Genomic DNA, 15,225 nt, shown 5'->3' with positions numbered 1-15,225 from the left:
ATTCTCGCTTTTCAACACTAGTGGTCGGTAGTGGTGTTTTAAAATGGCGGTGCAAGTCGATGGAGGGGGCAAGGATGAGTTAAAAACTCAATTTATTACCAGAGAGGGAACTTATAGGCTTACCCCATCTGATTATTCAAGACCTAATAGAGTGGGTTATACAAATACTCAAGGTAGTACCTCCGTACGTGTATCTTTTGTGACATTACCAGACCCGGGAGGAAATGGCGACAGAATATGCTTCAATTTTGGAAGAGAGCTGTATGTTTATGTATATAAAGGAGTTAAAAAGGTGAGATTGCATACTTTGTACGATTTTGCCGTGAATTCGTTGTGTTAAAGTTCCATTGGAATAATTAGTTAGTCCGTAGCCATTGGCTGCGATGGTTGTAGTGGATCAATTGATGCATGTTTAAATGAAGTTACTAATCTGTACGCCTTTAATCATACAGGCAGCTGATCTGGCGAAACCATTGGATAAGAAAGTGTATAAAGGCACCAACCCTACATGTCATGATTTTAATACCACTACGATGACGGCTGATAGTGTATCTCTATTGGTTGGCTTTTCCACCGGCCAGATACAACTATTCGATCCTATCAAGAAAGAACTTAGTAAATTGTTTAATGAAGAGGTATGTAGAGAAGATAATTGTATTTGGTTTTGATTCAAAATATATTGTTTTCTCACTGTCGTGTGGACAATCTTTGCAGAGATTAATAGACAAAACGAAAGTGACATGTGTTCGATGGGTACCTGGTTCTCCCAATTTGTTCCTGGTCTCCCATGGAAGTGGGCAGCTCTACTTCTATAATGACGAATTGCCATGTGGGACTGCACCACCCCACTACACACCTGTAAAGCAAGGAGATGGATATGCCATATATACCTGCAAAGCTAAAGGTGGAGCTCGAAATCCTATATTCAGGTGGGCTGTCGGAGAGGGTCGTGTAAATGAGTTTGCATTCTCTCCTTGTTCAGCTCACTTGGCCATTGCTTCCCAGGTACGTTACCAGCGACCTTATAGTAATTATTTGCTATTGTCTGTATAACTGAATCATCTGACATACGAAGTTTTAACTTTTCATTCCTAAGTCCTATGCTGTTCTATTTAATTTGTACAATCTTGAAGTTATCCATATATTCAAGAAAGGTATGCCTAACATATCTGTACGGGTAGTAGGGTGGAAATTTTCATGAAGTCCTGTAGTGTTAATGTTTAATGTGTAAGTAAGTTGCAAACAGGTTTAGGTAGTAGAATACTATGCATAAAAATTAGTTAATGTAGGATTAAGTGTATCTTTGGTGCTCTCCTGTACCGAAACTGACAGATTTTACTCTCAGAATACCAGCACTGAGCAGTAAATTTTATTTCAATGACGTCTCATTTAACAGCATAATTAGCTCCATATTGAGTAAACAAAACAATAATTTAAGTTAATAGAATTCATTCTGGATCATACCGGTAATCTTCCCCTGCATAGTGTACCTAGCACCCTCTGGCCATGGCCGTCCAATAGTGGTGTCATGGTGCCGGAATGAGTCAGAACACTGTTGCGTCTCTAGTTAAGAAAAGACATAATGGTCTAATAAAACTTTTATCAATTTTGTTGCCTCAAAATTTCCAATATATACATTTGTAATCAAAACAAAATATTTTGTAATAAAATGTTAATAATAACTTGTAATAAAACACTCACAGAGTAATATTTCACTTAAAAAAATAGTAAAGTAAAGTGCGTTCTGGCACTGCTAATTTTGCCATGACGTCACTGCCGTCCACCGCCTTAAGAACGGGTGCAGCACGAGCCTGGGACTATCTAATATAGTTTATTGTTATTCTTTGTGTTTTCAACAAAAAGCCTTCACAATAATTATTAAGTTTTGTGTTAATGACTAATTTAGGTATTTAAAACTTAAAATGGTGATCAATCACTGAAAAAAGACAATCACAATTGCCTGTAAGCATACAGTAGATTCTTTATGAAATATCAAAAATATATTTGAGTGTGTGTTAATTGTTATTTGTTGTTTTAGAGAGGGTTCACTGGAAAACAAATAGATCAGTCTCACATAATGAATGTGATCCTAAATGTGCCATACCTACTTTGCTTTTAGTTGAATTTGATAGGTTATTGGAATTTCTTGAAAATATTAAGCCATGTTTACACAAACAATGTAACGCTATGTATACTTAATTTATTATTTTTAAAACCTAAGCAACGCCCACCACACTACCAACTGCAGTGCTATATAAAACATAGTGTTTACTATACATGACCATGTTCTCTCAACACTTTCCCGGAAGTAGTATCTGTTTAAATATAACAATTGCAAAAATTTTTAAATCTCAGGACGAATACAAGCTAACTAATAATTAAAATCTTAGCACAATATTCAACGTCATCTACTTCTCCATTAACATTGAAGAAATTCCCTTTTGTTCAACATATCCTGTAGTGATGAACTATTTTCCTTTGAAATCAGAGGCATTAATTCAGTTTCCCTATCATAACACATAGCATATTTTAGTCATTGGTAAAATAGTATTCTTTTAGCACACCTTCCAAAATAGTAGATAGTAATGATTTAATAAGAATATCTCTAACGTTTACCTCATAAATCCTATCTTTTCATAAGATCATAGAATGATGTAATACTTTTTATTAATCTGAATGCACATAGTGGAAGGCAGAGAAGCATCTTGCCCATTAAATTATGGCTGAGAGCAATGGTACTGGTAAAGGGGAGAGTTAAGTCAAGAGTTTTGCCGGGTTCGCATGTGATAGATCGATCAAAAATTGTATGATCTGAAATGAATCCAGTCTAAAGCTTTCCCATACCACAGAACTCCACCATGGACTGATATGTTTTTTGCAACTGCCCAGCATGCTCTTGCAACCACGTCCCAATACTACTGCCTCTTGTTTCACCCTTTGCATTATAACTGTATGGTGCAATGTCTGAAATGTGTTTTCTGCCATTGCTCACATTGCACCTTTGCTTATCCCAGATCCACGATTATGTTGCTACCCATTGTGCGACATGCGGACATGGGTACCAGTGAGGTATTGCATGCATGGTATTTGGAAACAAGCATCAGATATTGTTTTGCAATTAAAGTATACCGGGACCAGCCACGGTGATAACTTTTTACGGAGTCACCCGCAATGCACAAATAGTGCGAAAAATCCACAGAGGAAAAATCATTCGCCTTGACCGGGATTCGAACCCGGATCCCTCGATTTCCGGCCGAGTGCTTTAGCCAGTTAAGCTACCGAGGCGTCATTTTCCCCTGTGGAAATTTGTGGACTATACTATTTACTATAATATTTAATTTGCAAAATAAAATTCAAATATGCACATTTAGGCGAACTCAGATCGTAATATTCTGTGAAGTTGCGCCAAAACAATGTAAGAGTGGTAAATAAAGGGATTAACGTACAAATTGATGGTCTTAACTATTGGATTTAACTATGTAGTTCCAGATATAGTGAGCGATATTCTGGGAATAATGAGCACTCATTCAATTAAGCCTCCACTGTTTTAGCTTAAAGTGTCTCACCCGTAAGCTCTTCCATTAACTCTAACAGATACTTAAGTTCCTAGGAACATTCACAAGCAGCAGTAAGATCAGCCTTTGTTGTGGACTGTACTATAACAACTTGTTACTAAGGACAGCAGGATGTAGGATCAACAACATCCATCTGCTGTTTAGCTTGAAATAAGATTTTAACTTTGACATGTCGCAAAAGAAAGGCATTGCTCTCATTTAGCTTCTGAACACTGGTGATATGATCACTCTTGATTTTAATTGCCAGCTATATGTATAACTCAATTCTTCCATGGGTATTACGTAAAAATATTTGTAAATGACTTCTCTCCAAGTTTTTAGATTTTTTTTTGTGATCCTGGACACAGCCTGTGGCATTGGTTAATGTTTTGGGATTTCTTAGAAGTATTACACCATGTTTTATAAGAACAATTAATCACTATATACTTCATGTATTACTTTTAATACCTAAGTAATAGCCACCACACTGCCAACCAGAGTACAATACAAAATTTCTGTGTTTACCAAATGTGGCTTACTTCTCTCAACACTGATGAGCAGTATTTTTGGCCAAAAGTAGCTCAATGATGCTTACAGATGTGCTTGTTATGCTGATCAACTTAATACATAATAATACTGATTGCAATAGGGTGGTTTCCTATTATTTTTTTATTGCCTAAATCGAAAGATTATTACTCCTGGAGTACGTATTTCGCGCTTTTAGATTTTTAAATGACGATATCTATTATTCGCGATTAAATGAAAAGTGAAAAATTTCAAGCGCGCAAAAACGCGACGCGTAAGTAGGAAAGTCCGTGCGACGCATTTCTGGTTCCCCCTCTCTCCTTGTGAAGTGACCTTGATCGAGGCTCTGAGCGCTGATAGGACGCAGGATGCTAGCGGATAGCTGAGTACCTTGCTGAATGGTAGCGCTTGGCTTAAAAAAGGTTTATTAATACCTTATCAATCGAAGAAAACTTTCCGACCTTAGCCAGTTTTAATAGGTGATTATTAAGACATGTTTCCCTGAGCTCTGTGCCTCATGCATGCATTGGTAACCTCAGACGATGTTTAACTCCTATCCTCTCGTGTAGAAACTAGGTCCCTGTGACGTCACGCGGAGTGGAATTGCATGGGCGCCAATCTGGCCCTTTTCAAATGAGGATAAAATTTGACCCTTGCCATTCGTCTAAACTGGGAATTCTAAAATCAAATCATTTGTGTATTATTAATACACTAATGGTGGGTAACGAATCGCAATCAATGCCTATCGTTTTCTTTGATGAAGGAAACTACCCTATTGATATCAGGGATGTCAAGAATATCTCCATGTCATAATAAAACAGGGATACATTTACATGCCTCACATTAGCGGCATTCATGAACATTGATATCATCCATTTCAGTGAATGCCTCGCAGCCTTTATGGAAAAAATTTGGTTGATTGTTAGAAATTCCTCTCTTTGTTTTGTATTTTTTGTTGGCAACAATGATGCCAAAAAAATGTACAGTTGAAAATCTTTGATAGTTGACAATTGCTTGATTTGCATTTTGATGTAGGTGGGTACTTAATTACAATTTGATTAATGATATTGTATTACAAAATAAGCTTTAATTTACTGTATTTGAATACTACCAGAGCCTAACTATTGGTACTGAAGCTATTCAATTTCCCTTTTTATTTCTTAACAAATGGATAATTTTATGCATTACATCCATTAAAAATATAACTCTCTGAAGAATAGGAAAGTTTTTCGATGGAAATTTAGGTGTGAGCTATCCATTTATCTTTGAGCTCTGAAACTTACAATTCATTGAAACCGCAACTCAATCATGACTCAACTTTTAATTCAGTACTGGAGCAAATTTCTTTAAATTTAGTGCATAACACAGAATTATATGAGTAGGTTTTAGAGGCCATGAAGAACAAGCATTGCTGAAATGGAATTTTGTGTGCACAAATCATTTTATGAGAGATATTTCCTTTAAAAAATACTGTACGTGATAGCAGTGACCATTTTGAAATTGTGTTAGGGGACCCGTGGGTAAGCTTGAAGCCTCACCCTTGAATCCAGTGGCCTGAGGGAGAGTTGGGGGACATCTGTCCTTTTCAATATGAGTATGAATACACTGTATGATAGCTGGAGTCATTCAGTGAATGGAGAGCATCAAGGTAAAGGCTATGATTCTGGAGCTAACTTTGATTCTTGGCTTACTCTTTATAATTACTGTTGAGGATCTGTAATCCGGAAAGCTTGGGACAAGAGGGTTTCTGGTTGTTCTGGATTAGTGGTCTTCATGGTATATTTTGTTAATTTATAGATGCGTTCAGGCTCTTGTACGCGATATTTGAGACCCCTACGTGTCCCTGCCTTGGTTGTTAGCGTATGTTCATAGAGTGTTCTAACGTCCTACTTGTCCCAGAACAAGGCTCGGAGAATGGTGCCATAAGGTGGCAAGTCAAAACACTACGCAGAGGAATTTTCAAACGTTCCGGGTTTCTGGATTCCGGATTGAGGTCCTCAACTGTATTTCATAACTATATATATTTTTTTATTTTTTAGAGCAAGCTGTGAAAATGTATATTTTACACGGAACTTGAGAATCATCTCAATGGTTCTTGAAAACCTCATCAATATGAGCTGGTTTGCTTTAAAACCGAAGCCTTGAGAACCAGGCTTGAATTTATATTTCAAATTTTCATAGAAAGCAGAAGCTAAAGTCCAAAGAATCTCTACTGAATCCAAAAATTTTTAACTTGAGGACGTTGGCATGACAAATCATCCTCAAATAAGCCTCGTCTTGTTAGCTGTGATATTCTTTCTGCCTCAAGCATTAATGCACTCATTGTAAGACCTGGATTGTTATCTCCTCCCAAAAAGGGACCCACCTTCTCTCCTTTTCCAAAAATGGGTCTGAAATTATATAAGAAATGGACCATGCATGAAATACATTTGGAAAAAAATTCACAGTCAGTAGCACCCAGCTTAGAGTGTTTTTGGGATACATGGAATGAAGAAAGATTAAAATCCCTCATATGGTGGACCATGTCAATTGTCTTTGTGTTAGAGTAGGCTAAGACCCTGGATGTGGTCTGAATATGTTGAGAATCTGTTATAACTAGTGTTAACTCTTGTTTATCCTTGCTAATGACTACAAGATGAGGCCCAAGTGATAAAAAAAAACACAGATAATAAAGTATATAATGAATATGGCTGACATTTTACTTGGTAATGTGGAAAATATTTGGGATACATACATTTAAGTACATACATATTTTGATGCATTTCATTGAGTTACATTGTCTTTTCTTAGATTTTCTTTATTGTTGCCTTCATAATATTCTTTGAAGTTTTATGTGTAGGGAAGAGAAAAGAGACCTGATAGTTGGGAGCCGAATAAACAAGATTTGACTCTACTTCATTGTATTAATTTTATTCATATATTTTGCAGGATGGGTTCCTCCGTGTCTTTCGCCATGATGCGATGGAGTTGCTTGGCTGTGCCCGCTCCTATTTTGGTGGCCTCACATGTGTCGCTTGGTCTCCTGATGGTCGTTATGTCGCTGTTGGTGGGGAAGATGACTTAGTAACTGTCTGGTCACTGAGGGAGAGGAGAGTGGTTGCCCGTGGCCAAGGCCACCGTTCATGGGTGTCTGTTGTCGCCTTTGATCCCCACACGTCCACAACAGTTGCCGTGGATGGCGACGAATCTGGGGGTTCGGAAGAAGACGAGCCTCCTCCCCACCGACGACCTCCGGATCGACCCCAGAGGCCCAACCGCCCGCACCGTCTTCGGAACCATGACCACCCCTCGACTCCTAGGTCCCAGGGTTCAGATGTCTCTCCTGTACCTGGCAGATCTGGTCGCAGTGCTGCCGGCTCCTCTCCGCCCCCATCCGATTACAACCGTATTGCCTGCTATCGTCTCGGCTCTGTGGGTCAGGACACCCAGTTGTGTCTGTGGGACATCACAGAGGACATCCTCAGACAGCCCCCGGTGACATCATCTAGGTCCTCTGGTGGCAGTGGGAGCTTAACTGGGTCAAATCGGACACAGTCCAGGAGGAGTGGAGGGAAGAACGACCGTGGGGCTAGAACACCTGGTGATACCGCTCCATCTCCCAGTTCTTCAGCATCTGCCTCTGATGGGGAAGTTCCATCTGTGGGTGAAGTCCGGCCAGAACCTGAGCCCCAAACCACGGCGACCCTCCACTCGTTGACGCAGAAGCTTGCAGCGCTTGGGTTTGGGAGTGGAGACCGGAGGGATCGGAGGCGGGATCGTGGGACCCCAGGGCGTGGGACTTCGTCACGCAATTCAGGCCCAGACAGCAGTTCCACGTCAGGGGTTGGCTCTTCTACCTCAGACGATCCCCTAAGGCTCATAGCAACTCCAGCCTGTCCCAGGTTTGACCAGTGCCCCGTCCTTGAGCCGCTTGTCTGTAAGAAGATAGCTCACGAGCGTCTCACCGCACTTTCCTTCCACGAGGACTGCTTCGTCACGGCATGCCAAGATGGATACGTTTATACTTGGGCGAGGCCAGGCAAAATGGTTCGCACTTCCTCCTCAGGTGGAGCCGCAGTGTCCTGAGCCCAGAATCCTGATGATCAGCTCATCCCCTTATCAGCAATGCTGATTGCACCCCTTCATAGTGTACGGTGCTGTAATTCCAGGTGAAAATATCCTCGATTGGTTCATCGGGGCTTGTAATTCTCACTTAGCTGTGCCAGTGCAGGGACCTGTCTGTGGGTCTTCCACTAATATTGACACCCCTGCCTTGAAGCAGAACAGTGCTGTGGAATGAAGAATTAGTTGAAAGAGCCAAGCTCACCATTTTAACTGCCGCTTTAGTGAGATGGTGGCCAATTGGTGATTGCTTGCATCATACAATTGTTGGAATACATCAGTTCCATTGTTTGGTATTCCGCATTGACTTGGTTGTGACCCAGTTTTCAATTGCCCAATTTTGCCGTAGCTGTGAGTAGTCATTTGTTGGGTATAAACATGGAAAGCCCTCCTATCCAAAATCAAAACTATGAGCCTAGGCATATCGGGTAAGAGGCGGTGGCTAATAAAAAGCTAACCACCAGAAACATCCAGAGGCTCAGAGTTAATTTTTTCAGCATTGCATGGACTGTGCATGCAAAACAGTGGAGACATTATTTTCAATTTCATTCAAGTATAACTGTACTTGAGCTTTGTCTATGCCTATAGGCATGTGTAAAAGTAATACATATATGGTGCAAATGATTGGTTATACCTCTGGTTAATCATAGCTCTCGGAATGTCATTATTTTCGAATTGGCAAAATCCAAGAATCATGTTGGATAAGGCAGGAAGTTGCCTAGATTTTAGGAGTAAACCTCAGTGGTGAACGGTTTTTCAGTATCCCATATGAACTGCTCAAAAACCCAAAGCTTGAATGGCGTCTCACATTCCAACTTGTATAAATTCACCCATTGCCTAAATACAATAAACTCATCTTGATCTTCCTCTGAATGAGTACGTGAAAGCACAAATCTTCAAGTGATTGGTTCCTCTGGTCACCTGCCTATTATTAGCACCTATCCTCTATCCAGTGGTTATTCTCTTGTTTTAAACATTTTAGTGTCGTTTCAGGATAAGATATCATCACATTTATTATCCTTAATTATTCAGAATTTACTATATTTTCCAAGTTTACATTTACAGTAAATCTAAATTTTTTGCTGGACCCTGTTTTGTCATTATTTAGGTTCGTTGGATAGTTCCTGTATTTTGAAAAAAAAATCAATGTATTTTTAACCACAAAGTAGGGGTTTAAATTGTCCTGTATCATGAAGTGAATCTTTTATTAATTGATTATCTAGTTTATTTATTTGACAAATGCTTTTGCATTTTGATTAACTTTTATTATCATGCATATTTCATTTTGTAAATTTAGGTCACGTATATTGGTGCCCTAACATTCCGCAGTTATAATTTTTCCCTCTTCAAAGTGGTCATCACATTAATCCATGCTTTTGAGCTTCAATTTCCTAGAAGATGACATGGCTTTTTCTGCATTTTTATATTTAAACGCCTTATGGTAAGGTTTGGAAATATTTGTCGTATTTTCTTTTTAGTCATACAGCCGGTTGATGTGAATTATAGTTTTTGTCTGTACTGGTCTACACTGGTTCATCATGTCAAGTTATTCTCATACCAATGCACTCGCTCCCTTATCAACTTCCATTTTCGCCTAGGGTAACCATTCAAAAGTGCTAGCATTTATTCCTGACCAGAATTTGTATTGTCTTTATTTGATTCTTTGTGTGCGACATGACCCAGCCCTGAATTTGCTGTTTCTCGTGAAAATGACCTGCAATTTCATTAGTTTCTTACGGAGGTTTTCACTACCCTCTTACGGTTTTATGTGTTGCTTCTAAAATTCATATTGTTTGGCCGCACTGAATTTCCAGTGGCTGTTAGAGTTTCAATTTTTATGTATTCTTGTTAGTTTTTGTTGATAGCATGATTTATTCGGGTTGGCTTTGCTCGCAATTATTCTTGCCATCAGCTTGGTACTCTCGTATCAGCATCATCCAAATTGTTTATCTTTAAAGTATGGTTGTGATGGAAAAGTTTATTACTGTGCTGTTTTAGTTCCCTGTTAGGTTAAAATCCTCTGCTTTATTACTCTGATTCTTTCTTGTTTTTTTTATCAAGAAACCATTTTGAGATGATTGTGTAAAGTTGGAGCTTGACATCAACACTTATAGTCTCGTTGAAATCCTAGATTATCCGTAACTCTTTTCCCTAGATTGAAATAATTTTTGACTTCCTGAAGCTCATTAATAGGGAAATGATTGAAATCATTTAAGTATTCCAAGAATACTCTGTCATGTCAGTGATGGTGTTTTGGCTAAGTCTTTATTAGCTTTTAATCAATTTGATTTTGTATCAATTCCCATTGTGCATTTGTTCTACTATCATTTTCCCATTTTTGGGTGCTGTTTCCTTTAGCCTGTCATCTTAATACAATTATGAAAAGACTCAGCATTGTAAACGTTCCCTTAAGTATGTTTGTTAGACTAGTCTTGTGATTTTCATTGCAAAAAAAGGTTTTTGTTTACCTCATTTGATCATGGATAACATTTGTGTTCTTGAAATGGTGTCCTTAACGTGGAGTAGGAATGTTTCATGATAATGCAAAGCCATCTGGAAACTTTGCTTTCTTGATGAGTACCATGCTGTGATATCCTGCTTCATTTCTATAGTGACCGAGCTATTTCAACTGAAAACTTTTTTTTACATAATATATGTTTTTATATTTTATGACATTATCAAATATCCAGCCAATTGCTATATGCCCTTCAGTAGTCCACTTTTTGAACTTAAAGTAAAGATTTGGGAATTGCTTTGTATTTCAGAGCTGAGTTATCATTTCTATTAGGATTTATGATGGGAACTTGTAATTATGTTTAAGAAGTCAGTTTGAAGGGGGATTTAAGACTTAAGTGATACTTTGTACTGATACTTGTGGACATTTATCCTTAAATACACTATTTCAGGGTCAGCCCTTTGAAAAGCATTCTAGAACAATCTGTGGTGATTTAAGATATCTTTGTTGCAATTACTTGTATCTTGTTATCACTTCACGTAATTCCAGGTTTATTTTCTATGGGAATTTTAAAGAATTCTTTGTTATTCTATTTTGTTTCGTTCATATTAATCCATATTTTAGTTCATCACTCAAATAACTACTCCAGTTATGATTTGTGTTAGTGTAATTGGTCAATGAATCAAGTACAATATTCTTTTTGTGAAATTGTTGAGAATAATATTTCATCTGCTCAGTCATGTCTTCTATTGCACAATTGCGTATATGTACATAGATTCAGTTTCATATTTCCAAAGACTGTGATAGCAAAAAAAACACCAAGTTCATTAAACTGTATCATAAATAACTTTATTTGATTTGCAATTAAGGCATTCATTGTATGCTTTTGATGTTGATGGACAGAGAGCATTCTTTTTTTGTGACTTTTGGATGTATTGAGGTGTCAACCTTCATCCCTTCTTATGTTATTAATTTTTTTCTAATATCTATGTTCCCATTGCTTAATTATTTTGTATACATGCATTATTGAGTCATTCATCATTGTTGATGTCATGATGTTCTCCTGACATTCGCATGTAAAGGATTTTGTTATTGTTTTCCAAGCATAAGTTCATATAATTTGAAATGTGGGTTGTCACGAGTGATAGTAGTCTATGATTGTGGCTTTAGTTCTGACAGTTGCCTTTCCAGTGCTCATAATCGCTTCTAGTGCAGTGTATATTGTTTTTGATGGCGGCTACCTTAAGTTTACCGTATTGTTTTCCTGCCATTGGTATATTTTTCCCTTGAATATTTTTAATTTTACGTAGAATCATTAGTTTCACTCAATGTATTAAAATTTTATCATTCCTTTTTTATTATTAAGTGTCTGTTGAAGATTCCCTCATGGAGCCATTACTTGTGTGTGTTCATAATGTAAAACTAATGTCAATTTTCATCTGGCATGGTGGAGTTATGTTCCAAAACTTGTCAACACAGTATATTTTATGGCATGAAGAGCATTCATTGGTATGTGTTGAAAATGGTCTATATTTGTAGTCCAAAATATCTAATTACTTCACTGTAAATGTGAGTATTTTTCCAGAGGAATTGAATCAGAAGATAGTTATGGTGGGATCTGTATTGTTAATTAATGGGTAATTCACTTCAAAGGGTAATTTTCTTAGTGTAATGGGCAACATGAGTAAATTTATAGCTAATGCATGAAAAAGAAGTAAGGTTCAAAAGCATCGTGTTGGTGAAAGTCTATGAATACTGCCTAAAATTACTCAATGGAGCTTTTAGAGAATAAGCTTCATTAAATTGCCCAGCTTCTAGCTTATTGACAAGTATTGATGTCTGTGAGGTTAATTTTTGGTACCTTTTTTTGTTTTTATGCTGTAATGCCAAGTACTCACAGCTGTGGAAAAGGAAAATTTTCTTTGGACTCCTTATTAACTGAGAATTTATGGCTTTGAAAGTTCCTTTTTTTATGCCTTTGTGAAAGATATAGGTGGCGTATGAGGTGTACCAGCTATGCTGATTTTTCTCAGTCAATTCATTCCATAAAATAGGAATTTTTTCCTTTAGTGACTAGTTTTTCTAGTTTACCCCATGGCCAACCGAAAAAAATGGAAGGAAACTATGCTCTTCGAATCCTATTGTCTGAAACTATCAATTTTTAGGAATTAGTAGTTATTCAAGGGAATATTCTCCAGACACTCCCCATGTATTTCCTGCTTGACTATCAATGCAGAAAGGCATTTCATCTTTTGCTGTGCTATAGTTTATTAATGTTTCATTGGAATTGGTTGGATGTATGCATGTAGTGTACTTGCTCTTATTTATTGTTGTTACTTTTATAGTGTATTTTATGACTTTAGTAAATTTATTATTTTTTTACAATATGTAATTATGCTAGTCGGAAATGAAACTGAAGCAGTGCTGGTCATAAAATATGAACATAAACATTGCCAAAGGGTTGAAACAATTAGGTAGAATCAAAATATATCTTAGTAAAAAAGGAAAATCTGTTTGAAATTTGAAATGACATATCCTTGAAGTTGGTGCTTTCTTTTAAAATTGTGGAATCCTCCCTTCCTAAGGAAAAATTATATTGTTGTTAAGTCATTGACTTCTGACAGTGCTGCCATTGTAAAAAATAAAACTTTGGTTTGCAGTTAAGAAGTTAGTATTTTTTTTTATTTTTGCAATCCATGAGTTTCATTGGCGAGGAAATGTATGTACTCTATTGGAGTGGAAGAATGTGATAACATTTATCTTTGTGCCATAAATTTGAAGTGTACTTTCTCAGTTGGCCATCAGTTTCAGAAAGATTTTGGGGAGTACGTAACTGGTAGAATACCAAGCTGTGAACCTAACACAGTAGTATGAAAATTTCACAAGTAAAGTCGCCCATCTCACTTGATCCAGAATTCCTTGGTTCACCCCTGGCTAGTCTTTGGTTATCTCCTTTAAAAGGGTGTAAGGAAGGAGACACTTGCTGTTTAAATCTCAGCTTAAGCGTTACAAACTGTATTGTCACACAAATGACTTGGTTACTCTGTTTCATTGGATGTCCAGGCAGCAGGTCTCATCCTTTTAAATCTCAATCCCTTTAAATTTCTCTGATATTGTGTTTTCAAAGATTTTGGTCACCTTGCCATTTTTTCTAGTATTAAATAAAGCTGTTAACCAAGCGTGTAGCAAGGGGGATCTTTGGGGGCCTCAGTCACCTCTACCTTGTTTTTTGCCTTGCGGCAACAACCTGCAATACTTCGGTTTAGGAGACCACTAGCCCCAGAGCATCTTTCCTCTGAAAATCCAATCATGAAGTAATATTCATCCTTTGAAAATGCATTTTTTCATTTAGTAATATTCCATAATTTTTGCAAATAATGAACAATAAATTCAACTTTAACCATTGCACAATTGATATAATGAATTGTTTGGTTTTTTGATACAGTAAAATCTGGTTAAAGTGCTGGTTTAGGGGGACGTTATTTATACCCACATTCAGGGGCGGATCCAGGATTTCTTCCTGGGAGGGGCACAAGCAAGGCCGTATCCAGGATTTTGTTCAGGGGGGGGCACAAGGATACCTTGTTATACAAAACGAACAAAATTATAATGGGACCGTATTAAAAATCTATCATATTTTTAAGGGTCTGGGGGGGGCACGTGCCCCCGTGCCCCCCCCCTGGATCCGCCTATGCCCACATTACTATGAACTTTTGGGACATAAAGAAAAAATTGTGTACCTAAAATTACCAGAATTTTGTTTGCATATTGCAATTTCAAAATGTTATCACTTCATTTAAGGTGTCATTCGTGATCTATTTTATCAGGATTTGCCAAAATAATCTGTTACATATTTCCTTTTGGCATGGTATTGGGTAGGACAAAATTGTTCCAAAAATTCAATCAAAAGTAGCCATCAAAATCATAATGAATGAGGGGTGAGAAATGGTGAGATCTTCACTATGTTTGAAAACTATGTTTAGTGGAGTGTGTTATTTGCTGTTTTTACTGTATTTGCAAATAGACACTTAAATATCTGTATAGACAATCTGCTCACCTCCAACCAACCTCGGGAAGGAAATTTTTGACTGCATGCATGGTTAGAGATGAGGTTTTGTACATTGAGGCATTCCTTAAATATGTGTTAATAGCTCATGCTGCCATAAAATGGACAGTAAAAAAGATAGATAGGTATTGCCCTGGATTAGTTCAATTGAAAAGGAGAGTGTACAGAATTAGCTTCTATTGTAAAAAAGTGCATCTTCATGTATGTATTTGACATTTACCACTGATGCATACCTCATTGAAACAGCTTTATTCCAATTAACCATAGGCAAGAAACTCATGGATATTCTTCATTTGAGTTCTTTTCTTTGTTCCAAAAAAATATGTTTCACTTATTATTTAGCTGCCTGAATTACTGGAGTCTAATTTATTGCATATTTTTATTTTTCTGACCCTCTCTAATATGGTTTTGCATTCTCACCTTTATTAAAGTGGTTCAGTTTGGGCCATCATATTACTCCCTAAGGGCCTGCTGTAAGACTTGGAAGTGTAATATCAATAGTGAAAATACAGCACAAGGCTGTA

At 37.4% G+C, this 15,225-nt stretch overlaps 1 protein-coding gene across 1 annotated transcript; it reads left to right on the top strand.

Moving 5' to 3' along the window:
* The first annotated feature begins 19 nt into the window (after positions 1-19).
* LOC124167537 (WD repeat-containing protein 20) lies at positions 20-13,306 on the top strand. Its single transcript, XM_046545485.1, has 4 exons — positions 20-292; positions 453-635; positions 715-1,005; positions 7,008-13,306. Exons 1-4 carry the CDS (start codon positions 44-46, stop codon positions 8,142-8,144), a joined length of 1,860 nt encoding a protein of 619 aa, XP_046401441.1. The 5' UTR covers positions 20-43; the 3' UTR covers positions 8,145-13,306.
* The last annotated feature ends 1,919 nt before the right edge of the window (positions 13,307-15,225 follow it).

Source organism: Ischnura elegans, chromosome 11 (assembly GCF_921293095.1).
Source record: "Ischnura elegans chromosome 11, ioIscEleg1.1, whole genome shotgun sequence".
Taxonomy (NCBI): domain Eukaryota; kingdom Metazoa; phylum Arthropoda; class Insecta; order Odonata; family Coenagrionidae; genus Ischnura; species Ischnura elegans.
Note: the sequence above shows the minus strand (reverse complement) of the source record. Positions and strands in the feature narration are given on the sequence as shown.

Bases quoted from the DNA above. Each gene is read 5' to 3' on its own strand.
- LOC124167537 (XM_046545485.1), top strand. From the start codon at position 44: ATGGCGGTGCAAGTCGATGGAGGGGGCAAGGATGAGTTAAAAACTCAA. The intron at 636-714 runs GTATGTAGAGAA...CAATCTTTGCAG, and splicing joins GTAAATTGTTTAATGAAGAG to AGATTAATAGACAAAACGAA. The intron at 1,006-7,007 runs GTACGTTACCAG...TATATTTTGCAG, and splicing joins ACTTGGCCATTGCTTCCCAG to GATGGGTTCCTCCGTGTCTT.